An 18,676-nucleotide genomic window follows, 5' to 3' on the forward strand; every position below is an offset into this window, starting at 1 on the left:
CCACGGGGCGCAGGCGGCTCCCCGCGGCGGGAGCCCCGCGTCGAGGCGGAGGACAGGCCCGCTGGTGGGCGCCCGGCCCGCAGCGCCCTCCCGGGAGGCAGAGGCCGGCCCCAGGCCCCGCCACCGCCGGCTGCTCCGTCCCCGTGGACCGAAGGGCGACGCGGGCGCCCTTCCCGCGTGGACTCTGGGGCCGCGTGGGCCTGGCCCAGTGAGCGGGCGCCGCAGGAGCAGAGGCGCCGCCGGCCTGCGGGCTGAGCCACCCCCCCAAGACCCCCGCCAGCCCCCGAGCCCCACGGTCTGCAGCCACATGGCACAGGCCACCTGCGGCCCTGCCCTCTCCCCCCTCCCCGCCCCCAGCTAGGCCCAGCTGACCCCACCAGACACGCCCACGGGGTCCTGCAGGGCTCTGGCGCCCACTGCCCTGCTCCCCGGCACCCTTTGGGCCTCCCCCTGCTGCTTCCCCACCTGGGAACTGCAAGGGGGCGTGTGGGGTCGGAACCTGGGGTGCCAGTACCGCTGGCCCTCCCTCTGCTACCCCGTGACCCTTGGGCTTGGATTCAAACGGTCGGCCCCTGCTGCCCGGGAGGCCGGTGTGCTGGGCCAGTCGCCAGGCCACAGAGTGGGGGGGACACAGAGGGACATCACCAGACACTGGGGTGAGAAGCCAGCCCCGCGCTCTTTACTGCTCTCCAGTCAGCGCCCCTGGGGAGCGGCCCGCCCGCCCTCCTGGACAGAGCCTCTGCCAGACTGAGGAGCAGAGGGTTGCGCCGGGGCCTGTGGAGAGCGCGGGTCAGGTCAGCGCCCTGCTGGCCAGCAGGGAGGCCAGGCTGAGCAGCAGCCGCGGCCCACCCACGCGCTCCGCCCCCTCCATCTCCTCCTGGATGGCCTCCTCCGGGGTCAGGATGTCCTGTTCCAGGTTGGTCGGGCCCCCGTCGTTGCATCTCATGGCCCCGCAGCAGCGGACATGGTAGAAGTGCGTGTTCTTCACCTTCCTGGGGGCCTCGGGGGGCACTTGCTCTGGGTACAGAAACGTGCAGTTGGTGGTGCAGTTCTTGTACACGAGCATCTCGCGGGCGTTGAGACCTGGAGAAGGCGGGGAGAGTGGAGCAGCGAGGCCCCCAGAGGCTGGGCTGGCTTGGGTCCTGGGCTAGCACCGGGATGTGGGGGTGCCGGGGGGAGCCTTGAGGGATACTGACGTGGCTGAGACCCACAGGGGTGACCAGGGCAGCGTGACGATGACCTTGTTTCTTTCCTCCCAGACCTGCCTGGCCCTCCCGCCCCTTCCCTGTGGGTCCCCTAGAAGGGGCCTTAGAGGGACAGGCCCGCGGCCCGGAAGCCCCAGCTGGCCCACCCTGTATATTCCTTCCCGCCCGCTCTTCCCTCCTCTCCGCCCGCGCTGACGCGTGGATCCCTCCAGCCAGGTCCCGCCGCGCGCGCTGTGTCAGGCGGCCGGGGTGGGCGCGGCCGGGGTCCCCTCACTCTCCGCGGACGCAGGGGTGACTCAGTCAGCCGCCTCGCGTCGAGAGCGGAGCTTACGGATGGAGACGGTGAAGCAGCGCCGGATCTCGTACACGCACTCCACCAGGTCCCGGCAGTTGAAGTTGTTGATCGTGGTGCAGGCGAAGCACCGCAGGTTGTAGGTCCCTGGGAGAGGCCGCCTCGGTCTGCCCCGCCGCCCGCTCGCGCCACCCCGGCCGCCCTCCTGCCTGGCCCTGCGCTGCCTCCCGCCCGCCCCGCCCCCGCGGCTCAGCCGGTGGGCACCGGTCCTGGGGCTGCCCCGACGCAGGCTGCGGCAAGGCCCTCGCTGGGCGTGGGCACCTGCCCTCTGCCGCCGCCCGGGGCAGGCCTGGCGGTCGCTGGGCCCGCGCCCTCCCCCCGCCCCTCTCCGCCCACGGGCAGCCCGCACCCGCCCCGCGCGCGCAGACCCCCAGACCCGCCAGCTCCGCGGCCCCCAAGGCGCCCCGCGACCCTCCGGCCGCCCCAGCCCGGCCCGTGCGGCCTCGTACATGAGTCCTTGAGGCTGGTGTTCCCGGGCTCCGCCGGCGGCCACGCCACGGCCAGCAGCAAGGCGCAGAGCAGCATCGCGTCCCGGGGCTTCGCCTGCGAGGCAGGGGCGGGCGCGCCTCAGCCGGGCTCCCCGGGCCTGCCCGCGCCCCGCGCCCCGCGCCCCGCCCCGCACCCCGCCCCGCGACGCCTGCCCCGAGCGCGCCCCGCCGGCAGACGCGGGGGCGGCGGGGGGCGCGGCCTGGGGGGCCGGGCGCCCACGCCGGGGAGCGGCCCGAGGCCACGGGCCCGGGAGCTGGTGGGGGCGCGGCCGGCGGCCCACGCGGCCCCACGAGCCCGCGCGAGGGGGAGGCCGCGCGCCTTCCGGAACCTTCCACCCGCCCGCCCCCCGCCCGCCCGCTCACGGCGGCGGCCTGACCCTCTGGAACCTTCCCGGGATGGGCCTCGGCGGGGACAGCCTTCGGGAAGAGGACGGGCCGAACCTTCCAGAAGGGCGCGGAGCCTGCTGGGAAATCCCGGAGCCCGAGGGGAGGGGTCCTCGGCCCGCGGCGGCCCCGCCCGAGGCCCCGAAGGTCCAGCGGTCCCTGCCCGCCGGCGGGGCGGGGCGGGGCGGGTGGCCGTGGGCGTGGCCCGTGTCCTGCCGGACCCGCCCTCCAGGACGCCCCTCCGGGACCCCCGACCCCCCGGAAAGGCCGGGCTCGCGGGTTTTGAGTCCGGCGCCCCGGTCCAGGCCCCCGCGGAGCCGCGCCCCACCCCGGCCGCGGCCCTGCCCCGTCGGACCCGGGATCGCGGCGTCACTCCCGGAGTCTCCCCTAAAAGCCTCCAAGGTGTTTCTCTGTCAGACCCGCCATTGGAAGCAACCAAGCGATGAAAGCAGCGCGCCCCGCGGCAGCGCGCGGGCCCCTCCCTGGTCGCCCGGGGTCGCTCCCCGCATCTCGCTGCCGTCGGGCGAGGGCGGCTCCTGGGGCGCGGCGCCCCGCGGTTTCTGGCCGCGCTCGGGGCCCTGGCACGGGCGGGGTCCGCCCGCGCGGGTGCAGGACCTGGGGGCCGCCCGCACGGGGGGCCGCGGGGGCCCCGTCCCCACGCCGGTTGCGCCAGACAGCGGGGCCCCTCTTTTCAGCCCCCGCGCTTGCTGTCCACGCCGCTGGCCACCGGCGGCGCTTACGGGCACCCGCCGAGCCAGCGCTGCACCTGCGCGCGCCTGCGCCCCCAGCCGCGCCCCGGGGGCCCGCTGCGCCCGGGCTGCCGCCCGGCGTCTCCCCCCCCACCCCCGGCGGGCCGGCGCCCCCCCAACCCGACGCAGGCCGCGCCGCCAGCCTGCGCTGCCCCCCAAACTACGTCCAGGCCTCAAGCAAGTGGCGCGGCCCAGCGCCGGGGTCCACGAGGCACGGTCCAGGGCACCGGGTCCCACACGGCGAAGGCTGCCTCCCTTGGGGGCCAGTGCGGGCTTCAGAGGTCTGCTGGCCGCTGGCCCCCGGCGCCCTCCGGCTCGGGGAGCCTGAACTGGGAGGGTTCGCCTGCATCCAGCCTGGACACCTGGGTGACCCCTGCTCGCAGCGGAGCCCCACGGCTTTGGGGTTCCAGGCTGAGACGCCCGCGGCCTGCCTGTCTTCCCCCGCCAGGGGTGCGGAAGCCCGTTCCCGGCCTGCTGGTGGCAGCACAGGCTGCCCCGCGCTGCGACACCCCGCCCGGCCCTGCGGGGCCTCCTCTGCAACTGACCGACAGCACGACCCGGACCCCGCGGGGATGAAGCTCTGCTGGGCACCATCGCCCTGCCCTCCCCGGCAGGACGGCGCGGCCTTTGGCTACAGACTCAGTGTAACACCAGCAGGGAGGGCCGCCTCCGCACCCTCCCCAGACGCCTGGGCCTCCGCGCCCGGCTGAGCGTCGCCAGAGGCCCTGCTCCCGTGTCCAGTCAGCGCTTTCCGGCCGCCGCTCTGCCCTTCTCCTGGATCGGTGGCCGTACCCCTCCTGCCGCGGCCCTGACCATGACAGACAGAGGCCCCAGAGGCCAGTTGCTGCGACTGGCACGAGCCTTCTGCCAGCCCAGAACCCCGCCTCCGAAGAACCCAGTGGCTTGGCACAAACCAGGCATGAAAATGAGCTTAAACAAAACAAGTGATTTCGACGCCTCAACTGTGGTGACCCTGTAGCCAGCAAATGCCCCATCAGTGGAAACGCCAGCGTCGCGCCCGCCTTTACCAGGACCACCCTGTGCCGCCCCGCGGGCGCCACGCCGGCCTCGCCCCTCCGGCAGCACGGGGTCCTGCCCTGTCTGCGACGCCGGACCCCCGCCCGCGCCAGACCGCCTCCCCTCCCGCCACGGCAGGATGCTTGTCCCCAGCGCCTGCGACCCCTCCATGTGCCGCTGGGGCAGCCGCGGCACGTGCGCGTGGCCAGCGCCCCTAGGGGAGCTCTTGGCGGTGCCGCAGCCCCAGCTGCACTGAGCTCCCCGAGCCCGGCACCCCCAGCTCCACGCCCGGGAACCGCGTGTGCCGGAGACCTCTGCCTGCTCGGCTCTGCACATTCCTCCGAACTCTCACCGCGATGGCGCTGACTTCATTTCACGTGTTGCTGGGGGTCCCCTGGCGCCCGCTCTCCTTAGTCTCAGCAGCGAGGAGACAGGCGGGATCCCCAGCCCTCCCCACCTTCCACACCACGGGGCGCCCCAGTCCTGCTCCCAGCTGCCACCACAGCCCCGAAGCCCAGCGTGTCTGGGAGGAGCGCGGCACAGCGTGGACAGATGCCCGGGGATGCGCGACCCCAGCACAGGCACAAGCGGGACCTGGGGTCCACGCGGCCGCGCCCGGCAGGAGGAGCGCCAGGCACCGACCCAGGCACACTGAAATCCACCAGCTGCGCCCTGTCATCCCGGCACCACGGTCTGGCAACTGTGGGTCAGACTCCCCACGCCACAAGGGGGCACAGCCACAGGCAGCGGCCGGACACCCGCAACCGTCCTGCCTGGTGAATTCGCGCCACACAGACGCACGGCGCCTGTGGTTCCAGCGGGAGGACGGCCGGCCCAGGGGCCAGTGCCGAGCTCAGGGGCCGGTGGCAGCCGGCAGGACGAGCCTGGTGGGCAGCAATGCAGTGGCTCTCCCCACGCCCAGCCCCTGGAGCGCAGGGCAGGACGCTGCCTTGGCAGGCGCTGCCGATGTGTCCTCTCCTGGCTTGGCTGGCTCTGGATCGCAATTCTGGGCCTGGACCCTCTGGGGGAGAGCAGCGGAGGCGCCCCGTGGCATGCAGGTGCATGGCATTCGGTCACGCACGGGTCACGTGACACGGAAGCATGCTCTGCATCGCCCGGCCACCACGTGCGGGGCTCGTGGGCATGACCACCGCGCTGACCGTGCCCGCGCCCTGGTGTGGAGCACACCTCCACCGCAGGACGGCCTTGGGGCTCCCATGGTGGGGGCGCCAGGAACCCAGCGGAGGCTTGGTGGGGGTCGGCTCACGGGGCCTGGGGCGGAGCCTCGGTGCTGTGCCCGCCAGTGCCCTGGAGGAGGGGGACCTGAGAACTGTGGACCCGGCTCCGAGCCAAGGTCATGGGAGCTTGGAGCCAAGGGATGCGGCTGGGGCAGCTGGGCACGGGCTTGGCCGGGAAAGATGCTGGGGTCCCAGGTAATGGATCCCAACCACCACCCAGAGACCCAAACTTGCCCTGCCTAGAAGGCGCCTCTGCCCCCGGCAAGTCCTGGCCTGCGGCGCTGTGACGCTGGAGCTGTCCCCCCCGGGTCACTCCCAGCCCAGCTCTGCCACTGGAGACACACGCTGGCTGCCAGCGCCTGCCCGCCTGCCCGCCTGGGGCGGCGCACCGTGGCTGGGGCAGTTCCAGGGCCTCTCTGAGCCATGGCTTCCTCATCTGCAAAATGGGGTGTTTCTAGCACTTGTCTCCCAAAAAACTGAGACTCAGGGAATGTGCAGAGCTGACCGCACAGCATTCAGGATCCCTTAACAATGTTAACTCCAGGTCTCCCTGGGGGCACAAGGGGTTTAGACGAAACCGGGAAGCTGTCCGCAGCAGCTGCAGCCTGGGCCACGGAGCTACCCACATGGCGCAGCAGACCTCTCCTGCCTCCCCCTGCTCCCCCCAGCAGTGGATTTCAGTAGATCTGCCTGTTCTGCTCCCCTCTGTCTCTGGTGAATCTTCTCACCCCCACGCCTCTGGCCCGCACCCCAGCTCTTGTGTGCAGAAATAAATAAATCTTAAAAAAACACCAATGCTAACTGCAACTCGCCAACCCCCTGGAAGCACTTCCAGAGCGGAGACCTCCCCATTTACTGGGCCTAGACCTGGACGCTGTGCAAACCCCAGGCGCGGGGAACCATTAGACACCCCCCCACGCCGGGAAAGGAGGTCAGCGCTGGGAGGGGTGGCTGGGCCAGTCGGGCTGCCGCCCTGACCAGGCCTCTGGGACCACTGTGCGAGCGGGTCTGCCAGCGCCCAGGGCTGCCATGGCCGAGGGCAGAGCGTGCGGCCGTCCAGCGCCCTGGAGAGTGGGGGCGCGGCTCCGCGGGGGCCTGGACCGGGGCGCCGGACTCAAAACCCGCGAGCCCGGCCTTTCCGGGGGGTCGGGGGTCCCGGAGGGGCGTCCTGGAGGGCGGGTCCGGCAGGACACGGGCCACGCCCACGGCCGCCCGCCCCGCCCCGCCCCGCCGGCGGGCAGGGACCGCTGGACCTTCGGGGCCTCGGGCGGGGCCGCCGCGGGCCGAGGACCCCTCCCCTCGGGCTCCGGGATTTCCCAGCAGGCTCCGCGCCCTTCTGGAAGGTTCGGCCCGTCCTCTTCCCGAAGGCTGTCCCCGCCGAGGCCCATCCCGGGAAGGTTCCAGAGGGTCAGGCCGCCGCCGTGAGCGGGCGGGCGGGGGGCGGGCGGGTGGAAGGTTCCGGAAGGCGCGCGGCCTCCCCCTCGCGCGGGCTCGTGGGGCCGCGTGGGCCGCCGGCCGCGCCCCCACCAGCTCCCGGGCCCGTGGCCTCGGGCCGCTCCCCGGCGTGCGCTCCCGGCCCCCCAGGCCGCGCCCCCCGCCGCCCCCGGGGCAGGCGTCGCGGGGCGGGGTGCGGGGCGGGGCGCGGGGCGCGGGGCGCGGGCAGGCCCGGGGAGCCCGGCTGAGGCGCGCCCGCCCCTGCCTCGCAGGCGAAGCCCCGGGACGCGATGCTGCTCTGCGCCTTGCTGCTGGCCGTGGCGTGGCCGCCGGCGGAGCCCGGGAACGCCAGCCTCCAGGAGTCAGGTACGAGGCCGCACGGGCCGGGCTGGGGCGGCCGGAGGGTCCCGGGGCGCGGGGGCGCCTGGGTGGAGCGCCGGCCCATGCGGTGGCCTGCGTGGGGGGGAAGGGGGGTTGCGCCCCGGACCCCTCGACGGAGGCCGAGCTGCTCGGGGCGGGGGCGGCGCGGGGCGGACACTGCCTCTGCCCCAGGGACCAAGAACCTGAAGTGCTTCTCCTGCTCCACGTTGAACGACTTTAACTGCCCCGACGTCGTGGAGTGTCACTCCTCGTCACGGCTCTGCCTCACGGTTTCCATCCGTAAGTCCCGCTTCGTTCTCTGTGCCTGCAGCCGTCGCCCCCGCAGAGCGTTGGGGAGCGGATGTGTGCCCTGCGCCACGGGCGCCCGTCCGCCTCCGCTGGGGCGGGGGCTGCATTAGGCGATCAGTCTTTATCACTGAGTCTCGGCAGAAGAGAGGGGGGCGCGCCCAAAGAGGAAGAGCCGCAGCCTGGTGGTCAGCTGTCAGCTCCTGGACGTGTCCTGCAGGGCAGGCGAGGCTGCTGCCCCCCTGCTGGGGACCGACTTCCCAGCGGAGGCTCTTGAAGTGGTGGCCGCAGAGAACAGGACTTAGAAGCCAGGGCCACGCACCGGGACATCGTGTGGGGGTGTTGGCGCTCTGAGACCCGAGGGGCCTGGCAGGTCATTCTTAGAGGACCCCAGCTGGGGTGCAGGGGCAGCAGGAAAGCCCCCATAGGAACGCTGACTGGAGGGGCTGGAGTGCTGGGAGCCGCCGCTGAGGCCGGGTCCCTCGGCCGGACGCTGCTGTCCCGGAGCTGCCGGCCAGGACTCTGCCCGCACGCCCGTGTCCCCAGCGCCCGCAGCCCTGCCCCGCCTGGCCGCTGCAGCCCTGCTCCACTTGGCCCTTCCTCCCAGACTCCCTGCGGGGCCTGGGTTGTCCAGGCCTGGTGCCCACTGACCTGTCTCAGGGAATGGCGGGGAGCAGTTGTTTCAATCTGCGAAACCCACAGTACCTGAAGGACAGGGAGGCCAGCGCAGGACACGCGGTGGACTGTGACTCCTTGAAATCTCACCCGGCCAGAGGCCAGCATGGGTCACAGAGAGGCCAGGGGATGGTCAGGCCGGTTCTGGGATGCCTAGGGAAGCCCTGTGCTGGCGGGAGGGAGTGAGAGAGGGAGGGGGGAGGGCAGGTGGAGACCCTGGGAAGGCCGCAGGTCCCATGCCGTCTGGTGGACAGGCCGGTAGCCAGAGGGGCCCTGGGTCCATGGTGACGTCAGCACGCAGCTACCTCCCTGCGTCTGATTCGGGGTCCTGGAGCCTCCTGGCTGTGGGCGGGCAGGATGGCAGGGCCTTCACAGGCGTGTCGGGAGTAGTGTGGGGGCAGCCGGCACTTGGGGCAGTGGGGCTGTGGCAGGGGCGTCGGCTGTGGGTGCTGGTCACAGTGGGTGTGTGTGGGGACAGCGTGGGCGCCTGGGGGACAGTGTGGACACTTGACTGTCATCTCCACGCCTTCTCCAGGTCTCAACTCTCGCCAACTCATGATTTACAAGGACTGCGCCACCAACTGCACGCTTCTGTACCCAGAGCAAGTGCCCCCCGAGGCCCCCAGGAAGGTGAAGAACACGCACTTCTACCATGTCCGCTGCTGCGGAGACATGAGATGCAACGACGGGGGCCCGACCAACCTGGAACGGGACATCCAGACCCAGCAGGCCATGGAGGAGATGGAGGGGGCGGAGCGCGTGGGTGGGCCGCGGCTGCTGCTCAGCCTGGCCTCCCTGCTGGCCAGCAGGGCGCTGACCTGACCCGCGCTCTCCACAGGCCCCGGCGCAACCCTCTGCTCCTCAGTCTGGCAGAGGCTCTGTCCAGGAGGGCGGGCGGGCGGGCGGGCCGCTCCCCAGGGGCGCTGACTGGAGAGCAGTAAAGAGCGCGGGGCTGGCTTCTCACCCCAGTGTCTGGTGATGTCCCTCTGTGTCCCCCCCACTCTGTGGCCTGGCGACTGGCCCAGCACACCGGCCTCCCGGGCAGCAGGGGCCGACCGTTTGAATCCAAGCCCAAGGGTCACGGGGTAGCAGAGGGAGGGCCAGCGGTACTGGCACCCCAGGTTCCGACCCCACACGCCCCCTTGCAGTTCCCAGGTGGGGAAGCAGCAGGGGGAGGCCCAAAGGGTGCCGGGGAGCAGGGCAGTGGGCGCCAGAGCCCTGCAGGACCCCGTGGGCGTGTCTGGTGGGGTCAGCTGGGCCTAGCTGGGGGCGTGGAGGGGGGAGAGGGCAGGGCCGCAGGTGGCCTGTGCCATGTGGCTGCAGACCGTGGGGCTCGGGAGCTGGCGGGGGTCTTGGGGGGGTGGCTCAGCCCGCAGGCCGGCGGCGCCTCTGCTCCTGCGGCGCCCGCTCACTGGGCCAGGCCCACGCGCCCCCAGAGTCCACGCGGGAAGGGCGCCCGCGTCGCCCTTCGGTCCACGGGGACGGAGCAGCCGGCGGTGGCGGGGCCTGGGGCCGGCCTCTGCCTCCCGGGAGGGCGCTGCGGGCCGGGCGCCCACCAGCGGGCTTGTCCTCCGCCTCGACGCGGGGGTCCCGCCGCGGGGAGCCGCCTGCGCCCCGTGGGCCGCGACTGGCCCCGCGGTGCCCCTGAGGCCCGTTGCCACCCGCGCCCCGGCGCGCCCCGGGGGACCCCGGGCGCGGGGATCCCGGGACGGGACTTTGTGTCTCAAAAGCCGAGGCCAGGACAGCGCTGGCCGCCGGCGGGGGCCTGGGCCTGGGCCGGAGGCGGCGCCCGGAGGGGTGCGCGTGGGGCGGGGGAGGGCGGGGTCCCGGGGCGGCGTGGGCGGGGCTCTGGGGAAGGCGCGGCCTGTCGGGGGGCAGAGCCGGGAGCCTCTGAGGCCCGCGCCGGACGCCTGGGGGTGCGCGGCCCGCGGCCCCACCAAGTGGCTAAGGTCCAGGCCGCTGGCCGCGCCCGCCCCGGCCCCAGGCTCAGGCTTCTGGAAGCTTCCAGGCCCCGGGCAGAACAGGGGCCCCTGGCCCGGCGCCCCTCGCGCGAGCGCGTCCCTCGACCGGCGGTTTCCCAGCGGGCTGCGCGCGCTTCTGGAAGGTTCGGCCCTCCCTGTGCCCGCAGGCTGCCCGCGAGCGAGGCGCCACCCCGGAAGGTCCGAGAAGGTCGGTCCTCCAGGGCGCTGAGGCGGGCGGGCGGCGCCCCCGGCCCTGCGGGGCAGGTGCCCGTGGGGGCAGGTGCGAGGCCGGCGGGGCGTCTCGGTGGAGGCGCGGCCCTGCCTGCTGGGGCGGGAGCCGAGGTGGGGAGGGGGTGGGGAGGGGATGGGGAGGGGGTGGGGTGGGGAGGGGGGGTGGGGTGGGGAGGGGAGGGGGGTGGGGTGGAGGGGGGTGGGGTGGGGTGGGGTGGGGAAGGGGGGTGGGGTGGGATGGGAAGGGCAGGGCCCGAGTGGCTCGGTGCCGGGCACAGGTTCGGGTGAAGGGTGCGGGGCGGGGTCCTGGGGGCGGGGGGAGGGGCTGATGTCCTTGCTGCGGGGCGCCCGGGAGGGGACGGGCCGGGGTGGGGCAGAGCTGGGCCGGGCCGGGCCCGGGGCCCCTCCGAGGGGCCGTCCAGGGCCCTGGGTGGGGCGGGCGGGTCCTCCCTGGTGGCGACGCCCGGGCACCCCTGCCTCGGTGCGGCCGGTGGCCGGGCTCGGGGCGGTGTCCGCCGAGGGCCGGGTCCACCCCGCACAGCACCTGGCCCCGCGGCGGAAGGGCCTTGGGGCGCGGACGCCCAGGCCTGGGCCCGGCTCGCCCCTCTGACCGCGCTGCCTCGCAGCCCGCCCCGGAGATGGGGGTGCTCCTTGCTCTCCTGCTGGTCCTGGTCCGGCCCGCGGCCAGCCGGGCGGCGAACGTCACCGCGGTCGGAAGACAAGGCAGGTCGGGGGTGGGGGCGCTGCCGGCGCGCGCCTGGGGGTGTGCGCGAGTGGGGGTGTCCTGTGTGCAGGTCGGTCGTGCCCTGGGGTGCCGTAGAGCGAGGCCTACCCCGTGGGGGCGGGCGGGAACCCCAGGAGAGCAGGCGTGGCGGGAGTCCACCCGGACGGGCCCTGGCCGGGCTCCCCGGGGGGCGGGGTCTGGGGCGGGGCGGGCCTGAGCGCCCCGTCTGTGTCGCCTCAGCCGGCTTGCAGTGTCACGTGTGCGAGGTGGAGAACACGTTTGCGTGCAGCAACCCGCAGACGTGCAAGGAGAGCGAGCGCTTCTGCAGCACCTCGGCCATACGTGCGTCCCGCGTGGGGCGCCGGGGCGGGGCGCGGGGCGCGCTGCAGAGGGGCGGCTCCCAAAAGCGACTTGCATGAAACTGAGGGGGGAGCACGGGGGGGGGGGAACACGGGGGGGGGGAGCGGGGTGGGCGCCAGTGCCACCAGGGGCCGGGCGGGGCGGGTTCTCTCTGCCTGTGGGGGCGGCTGCCTCTGCTTCCTGGGAGCTCCGGGGGCCTGTGCTTCCCCAGTTGGGGTTCCCTGCCCTGTCTCCTCCTTCCCGTGCCCCGAGAGAGGCCGTGCGTTGTCCGGGCTGGGCCTCCCAGAGGGCCCTGGCGGCCACTGTTCTGGGAACGTGCGGGAGCTGAGGGCTCTGGGGGGCCTGGGGGGCCTGGGGGGTCTGGGCTCATCACGTGGGGGAAGAGGGATTTGCTGCGTGCACCCGCGGGGGTGGGGTAGACAGTCCCGCCCAGAGCAGCACCCACGGGCGACTTGGCGACTGGGAGGGGAGGCGTAAGAGCCAGGCCCTTCCCAGGGGGGACCCCCCAGGCCGGCCGCCCCAGCGCAGCGTTGCTTCTCCGCAGGCCGGGGCCCCAGGGTGGGGCGTGCAGGGCCACAGGCCGCGCGCCCCGCTGAGCACCCGCCCGGCCGTGCGTCCCTGCAGGCGTGCTGGTGCGCCACTTCTTGGTGTCCAGGCAGTGCGTCCCGCTCTGCCCGGTGCCCGTCCCCGAGGTGGCGTCGGAGCGGGGCTTCGTGCTCCTGGAGCCCACGCCGCTGCTGTACGTGCGCTGCTGCGACACGAGTCTCTGCAACCACGACAGCGTGAGCATCAACGACACCGAGTGGGCCTACTACACCGGCACCGTCCCGGGCGCCGTCCGGGGCGCCGCCCCGCCCGCCCCGCCCGCCCGCGGCCGCCGCGCCGCGCTGGCCGCCCTCCTCGCGCTGGCCGCAGCGGCCCCGAGCCCCGCGCTGCCCTGAGCCCGCCCGGCCTGCGCTGGCGCCTGACGGCCGCTCGGCCAGGGGCCGGGCTGTCCATTAAACGTGCTTCCCGTGGACGGCGGGTGTGCTGTCTGCCCGCGCGCCCTGGGCGAGGAGGGGCCGTGCGCAGTCCTGCGGCCCGCCCGGCGGGGGTGGGGGTGCTCTGCGGGAAGGAAGCCTCCGCCTGGGCTTCAGGCGCCCCCTGGCAGGCTCCGCCCTGGTGGGGGAGGGGCTGCCCACGCACCTGCGCCTGCTTAGGGGCTTCTGCCCTGCGGTGGGGGGGGCGACCAGCCCTCTAGGGGGAGCAGGGGTCACACCCCCAGGCGCCGACATTTGCTCTCAGGGCTGCAGGGGCTCCCCTCCTCTCCCTCCTGCCCGTCCCACCTGTCCCCTCCCTCGCGGACACAGGCATGCTGGTGGGCGGTCCGGGACCCTTCCAGAATGAATCCCGCGGTCCCCCCAGGCCAGCTAGGGCGGCCTTGAGCTCCCTGCGGGCTGGAGGCGGCCTGCGTCACCATGACCCCTCCGGACCAGGCCTGCTCCCCTAGGATGCCCACTGCCTGCCGCCTCGCTCAGATTCTGGCTCCCTCTCCCCCCCACTCCTGGCTACCAGCTCCCCATTCCCACTCGGGACCCACGTGGGGGGGTCAGCCTCGGTCAGGCAGGCCGAGTGGGCACCTCCCGCACAGAGAGGGGCAAGGCAGAGACGGGCCTTAGGGCGTTGCTGTGGGAGCCTGGCAGGGGGTATGTGCAAGAGGAGCGATCACCGGGGTGGGGGCCGCTGCCGGAGAAGGAGCCACAGAGTCTGCAGAGGTTGGGCCAGCAGTGCTGCCAGGTTAGGGAGCACTGGGCAGGGGGCGGGGGCGGACTGCAGAGGTCCCGGACTCCTGAGTCCTGACACCAGAATGGACAGCCCCTCGGGAGACCAGACGGCCCCCCCAGGAAGCCCTGGGCCAGAGGGTCTGCAGGGCGAGGCCCTGGTGGGCAGCAGCCTGGCGGGCAGAAGGATCTCCTCATGGTCCCCCCTCTCTGTGGCCAAGTGGACATGGCCACAGCGGATGTGGCCCCAGTGCGGCTGCCGCTCAGCACATTCCCTGACCAGAGGACACCATGGGATCTCAACGGCTGCTGCGCTCGTGTGCAACCTCTCTGGGCCACAGAGGCGCGCCCAGCCGTCTCCCGGAGGCCCCGTGGTGGAAGGGGGCGGCTGCCCATGGGGAGGGTCTGTGCAGCCAGGAGTGGGGTGGGGGCCGGCCGAGGTGCTGTGGGGGCAGCTCTGAGTGGAAGCGTCGTGCAGCTTCTACTTCAGACGAGGCCGCCCGAGAAGCTGTAACCCGCGAGCTGCTGTGTGCAGGTGTGGGCCGTGCGTCGGGGCCAAGCGCCTTGAGCTGCGGCCTGGCTCTGCCTCTCCAGGGCCGCCTTTAGCAGGTGAGCGAGGACGTCCTGCTGGGCGCCCTCCCGCAGTGCGGCCCCCAGCGCCCACCACCGCACCACTGGGGGAAGAAGCCCCGCGGCTCAGACCCTCGGGTCGTGAGCCCCAAAGCTCCATCTCTGAGTCTTTTTCAGTGACCAAAAGCGCGGTGATCCAAGGGGTGGTGAGGAGTCCGACGGGTCTGCCTCTGCACGGCCTCGGCGAGCGCAAAAGACGAGAGGGCCGGGCTCGGTGTGTTCTCCGCGTGTGCTCCCGCAGCAAGCTGGCTGCGCGCCCCCCCCCCCCCCGCCTCGCCCCCTGCCCCCCCCCCCCGCGCCCGGCAGAGCTCGGGTGCCAGCTTGGCCCATGCGCTGAGTCTAAGGCAAGGCCCAGCAATTTCAGTGACGTTAACTCAGCAACCAACGAAAATTTAAATATCCCCACATATTTGGAAATTGAAAGAATAAATTTTTGAATGTTCTGACTGAAAAACAACAGCAGAAATCGGAACAGACAGTCCAAGTGGCGGGGGTGTGACGCGTCGCCCTGGGCCGCTGCGCGTGGAGACCGAGGCGGGCGGACGGCCTGGGCGGCCGCTTCACAAGCCCCTAAACATGGCAGAAGCAGAAACCAAGTGGATCCCCGGCGCCCGAGCCCAAGGGCACGCCCCCGTCCCTCCCCGGCCTCTGGCTTTGGGGTTCTGGCTGCAGCCCCCAGGGCTCCGGCGACCTGGTTTTCTCGCCGCCGCCTGCGGGCCCGCGCCCGGCCTTCTGGAGGCCCAGGAGCCGCAGGCCTTCGCTGACCGCTGGGCTCGGGCTGCAGCCAGCGGCCCCCAGTGATGCCAGGCGGTTGCCATCCCCCGCTCCCCTCCCCCCCGCCCCCCACTGGGGCTGCAGCAAGGGGTTGCCTGTGTGCAACATAGGTGGGGGGACAGGGGAGGCACCCCCAAGCCCGTGGCCCCTGGCCCCTGGTTCTGGGCTGCAGGCGGAGCCTGAGGCCCACGGGGCCCCAGAGCACAGCAGGCACTCCCTCGCATGGTGCCACGCGGCCCCTCTGAAAGGGCCCCGCTGTGGGGCCCCTCACAAGCCCACGCTGGCCTCCCCGGGAGTCCGGCGCCCCGCTTTCCCCTTCTGTCGCTGGAGCCCGCGCCGTCAACGGACCAACCAGCTCCCAGCTCGGCCTCGCTCCTGGGGCGAAGCGGGCGGGTTGGTGCCACGCAGTCCAGTCAGACGCTCGGCTTGAAACGGCCCGATCGGGCTCATGGGGCAGGCACCTGGAGAGAAGGGGGGGCTTGTTCTGAGCAGACTCGCAGGCAGCTTGGGGGGGAGGCCCCCAGCAGCCCCCGCACCGCCCCCCAGACTTGCCTCTGGCCCTGGCGCCACGCCTGGGAGCGCCTTAGCCGGTGGCAGGGTGTCTGGGGAGTCTGCCGTCGACCCCCCAGGTTCTTGGGCCTGGAGTCACTGTGCCCGGCTGATCGGCGAGGAATTAACGCGGAGCGAGGAGACCTCCCGGCCAAGACAGGAAAGCCCCGGGCCACCCCCAAGCTGGGGTCTCCCCGAGACAGCGCCGCAGCCTCTCGGGCTGGGGCTCCTGCTGCTTAGCGGGTCCCCTGCCCCCCCAGGACAGGAAGGCTGCACCCGCCTGCCCTTTAGCCCATTTGAGGGCCGCGCTCTGGGCGCCCAGACCCCGGAGAAGCCCAGGCAGAGACGGGAGCTTCCCACCCGCCCCGGGCGCCCGCGTGCACGCATGGAGGTGCGTGTGTGAGAGGCACGGGGCGCCGGGGTGCTGCGAGAGGCTGGCGTGAGCATCGTGCTGCTGCTGCTGCTGCTGCTGCTGCTGCTGCTGCTGCTGCTGCTGCTGCGCGCGCGTGGGCCGGGCTGGGCCGGGCCGGCTCAGGTAGGCCCCAGGGGCAGAGGCCCGGGGGCGGGAGGGGCGGAGGCCGTGCCCGTCCTGGGCAGGGGCCACTCCCAGGTGCGCCTGCCGTGGCCCCGCAGGAGGGTCTCCAGGTCTGGGCTGGAGCACAAGGGCCCTGTGGGACCGTGGCAGGAGGGGTGCTGGCCTGAAGTTAGGGGCTCAGGCCCCTCTTTACCAGCAGGGGGCGCCCAGGGAGCAGGGCGCTGGGAGGCGTGGGGCCGCTTCCCGCCGCCTGCCCCAGCGGGGGCCTTCTGGGGTACCCCGCTCTCCCTCTGAGCCCCTCCTTCCTGGCCCACCTCCAGGACCCCGCCCCTGGAGAAGAGGCGCCCTCCGCGAGGCCCCAGCCGGGTGCGGCCTGCCCCAGCCCGGGAGGCTGGCAGCGGGCGGCCTGGTTCCCCTGGCTGCTTCCTTCCTGGAGATGCTCAGGACAGGTGTCCCTGCTCCTGGCTGCCCCGACCGACCGGCGGAACTGGAGCGGCCAGTCCCCACCCCCACGAGCCCCAGGAATCACCCGTGCTCCAGAGGGAGCTGGGGCAGCGCAGCCCCCGAGGCCGGGCTGCAGGGGTGGGGGGGCGGGAGGCGCGGCACCAGCTTCTGCTCCTCAGCCAGCCCTGCCTGCTGTCTCAGTCCCTCGGGGCCTTCTGTGCTCCGGGGCGCACCCGGGCCTCTGTTCCCCAAACCTGGCCATGGCCCCTTAAACTAGTTGGCTTCAGGTTCATGGCCAGAGCTAGGGCTGAGGATGGGGGGGCCAGGTTGGGGCTCAGAGGGATCAAGTCAGGACTTGGGGCGACCGGGTTGGGGCTCAGAGGGATGGGGGTTGGGGCTCTGAGCCCTCCTTGGGCTCTCCTCTCCCAGCTCTTGTGGGACAGGCAAGCGGCCTGAGACCCAGTCTGGATGCGCCCCAGGCCCTTTGGGCCCAGGAGGAAGGTGGGCTGGAGGGCGGGGAGCAGTGGGGGTGGAGGGGAGCCGGGGTGCGGAGGTCTTGGGCTCCTGACTGGGCCAGGCTGTTCCTGTAGAGTGGGCTGGAGCCCCCTGCTGGGTGCCTGGTCCAGGTGCCCACGTGGACAGGGAGCCCCGGGTCTCCCTGCGGGGTGCTCTGAGCAGTGAGGTCAAGGCAAAGCTGGGGAGGCGAGGCCTTCATTGACACCTGGGGAGGGAGTCAGGGCCCTAATTGGGGAGCACCAGCTTGTAAAGAGTGAGTTTCAGATGCCTGATTAGCCTAATGAGGGTCAGTGCCCGGCCGGGCCCGGGCAGCCTGGCAGTCGGGCAGCATTCCTCCGCCGTGCGGCCGCCCCCGCCAGCAGCCCTGCACTCCTGCTCGTCCGTGGGGACTCCCTGAAGACAGGTGTCCTCTGGGGTGCAGACTGTGCCCCTAAAAGGCCCTTTGACACTCAGTCCAGCAGGCCCCAGAACCCCGGTAGAGGGGCAGGGCTGGCACAGGCCCCAGAAGGCAGATTCTGCCTGAGACACTGCCCACTGGGACATTCCTGCTGTGCCCACCAGAGACATTCCTGTTGTGCCCACTCGCGCGCGGGAAATGTGTGGAATTCTCCAGCCTGGCCAGGACGCTCCCGGCACCAGCTCCTCCCCGCCTCCAGGAACCTCCCTCGCATCCCCACCCCAGGGCGGCCCCTGCCCCTCCTCCAGCTCAGGCGGAGCCCTGAGGGCACTACAGCTGAGCTGGGCTCCATCTCAGCCCCTCACCCCGGGGCCTGGCCTGGCATCCAGCAGGCACTGTCAGGGCTGAACAGACCCCAGGCTCCCCCTGGCCCAACTGCTGCCACCCCCTCTCTGCATGCTCACAGGTGTGGGGTGGGGGGCAGGGTCCCTGGGCGGGGCTTAGTGAGGGGAGGGCCTGCTCCGTCAGAGCCCCCCAAGACGGTGCCCACCCAGAGGTAGCCGTCTGCTCCCCGCCTGGCCCCTCGCTGCGGGTAGAAAGCCCACTGCCGGGCTGAGGGGCGTCTGCCAGGGCTGTTGGGCAGTGTCCACCTCACTGTGATGACCGTGCCACAGGGCCAGTGTGCTCGCAGGAGACATGGGTGGGGGATCGGTGGGGTGCGCGGGGTGGAGCGGACTGGGCATTCGTGAGCGCCCCTGGATGGCGTGGCGTGAATGGTGGACACGGTGGACGTGGCGGCCCACCGGCCTCCCTCCCGCTCGGCCCGGCCGCACTGCCCAGGGCAGTGGTGCCCACTCGTGTCTGCAGCCGTCTGCGGCCTGGCGAGTGGGTCCTCGACTCAGGCTGCCCATCCTTATCATCCGGGGGCCGGGAAAGTGGGGCTGCCCACACGCTATGGCCCCAACATGGACGTTCCAAAAAGTAAAAAAAAAAAAGGCTGAAATAAAATAATGGACAGGTATGTCAGGAAACGGACAGAGGGTCCTGGTGAGTTTAGGGGGCTGAGGAGGTGGCTGCCGGGGAGCCCCCAGAGCCCGACCCAGGCTTCCCAAGCCCATGTGCTTTGTGGGCTCCCCCTGTGCCCTGACAGCTGCCCTCTGCCACCCCGGGCCCAGGAAGAGCACCCGAGGGCCCCGGGGCAGGTGCCCACCAAGGGTCAGGGCCGGGGCCAGGAGTGAGGGGCAGTGCCACAGGGCAGGGATGGCCCCTAGGGCGTGTGTGCCCGTGAGGGGCGGGGGCTACAGGCCAGGCAGGCTGTGTTGGGACCCCTCAGGGCCCGCCACACCCTGAGCCGTGAGGGCCACGTGCCGACACGCGGCGTGGTCACTGGGGGGGGGGCCCGTGGGGGCAGTGCCCAGCAGGCGAGAGCGCCCACCTCAGCCTCCACAGCCCCAGCCAGGGCCCAGAGGGCAGGGGGCGCCCCAGGGGCCGGCTGCCTCCCGCGTCCCCCAGGCGCCCTTGTCCTCGCGGTCCCCACACTGGCCTGCGATGGGAACCCCAGCTCCGGCAACTCTCGGGGCTTGCGGG

The 18,676-nt window shown here is 72.8% G+C and overlaps 3 protein-coding genes across 3 annotated transcripts; 2 read left to right on the top strand and 1 right to left on the bottom strand.

Annotated features, from left to right (window-relative positions):
* Window positions 1–790: 790 nt before the first annotated feature.
* Window positions 791–2,082, bottom strand: GML (glycosylphosphatidylinositol anchored molecule like; the record flags this gene model as incomplete). Its single annotated transcript, XM_084229680.1, has 3 exons — window positions 791–1,083; window positions 1,537–1,644; window positions 2,007–2,082. 3 exons carry the CDS (start codon window positions 2,080–2,082, stop codon window positions 791–793), a joined length of 477 nt encoding a protein of 158 aa, XP_084085806.1.
* A 5,075-nt stretch (window positions 2,083–7,157) lies between these two features.
* On the top strand, window positions 7,158–9,030 carry LOC311168306 (glycosyl-phosphatidylinositol-anchored molecule-like protein; the record flags this gene model as incomplete). The annotated part of the gene is made up of 3 exons (XM_084229681.1): window positions 7,158–7,233; window positions 7,420–7,527; window positions 8,744–9,030. 3 exons carry the CDS (start codon window positions 7,158–7,160, stop codon window positions 9,028–9,030), a joined length of 471 nt encoding a protein of 156 aa, XP_084085807.1.
* A 2,008-nt stretch (window positions 9,031–11,038) lies between these two features.
* LY6K (lymphocyte antigen 6 family member K) lies at window positions 11,039–12,425 on the top strand (the record flags this gene model as incomplete). Its single annotated transcript, XM_084229682.1, has 3 exons — window positions 11,039–11,123; window positions 11,365–11,466; window positions 12,109–12,425. The coding sequence occupies 3 exons, from the start codon at window positions 11,039–11,041 to the stop codon at window positions 12,423–12,425; spliced, it is 504 nt and encodes a 167-aa protein (XP_084085808.1).
* Between the last annotated feature and the right edge of the window lie 6,251 nt (window positions 12,426–18,676).

The sequence above is a fragment of the Talpa europaea genome, assembly GCF_964194135.1.
Source record: "Talpa europaea genome assembly, chromosome: 3".
Classification (NCBI taxonomy): domain Eukaryota; kingdom Metazoa; phylum Chordata; class Mammalia; order Eulipotyphla; family Talpidae; genus Talpa; species Talpa europaea.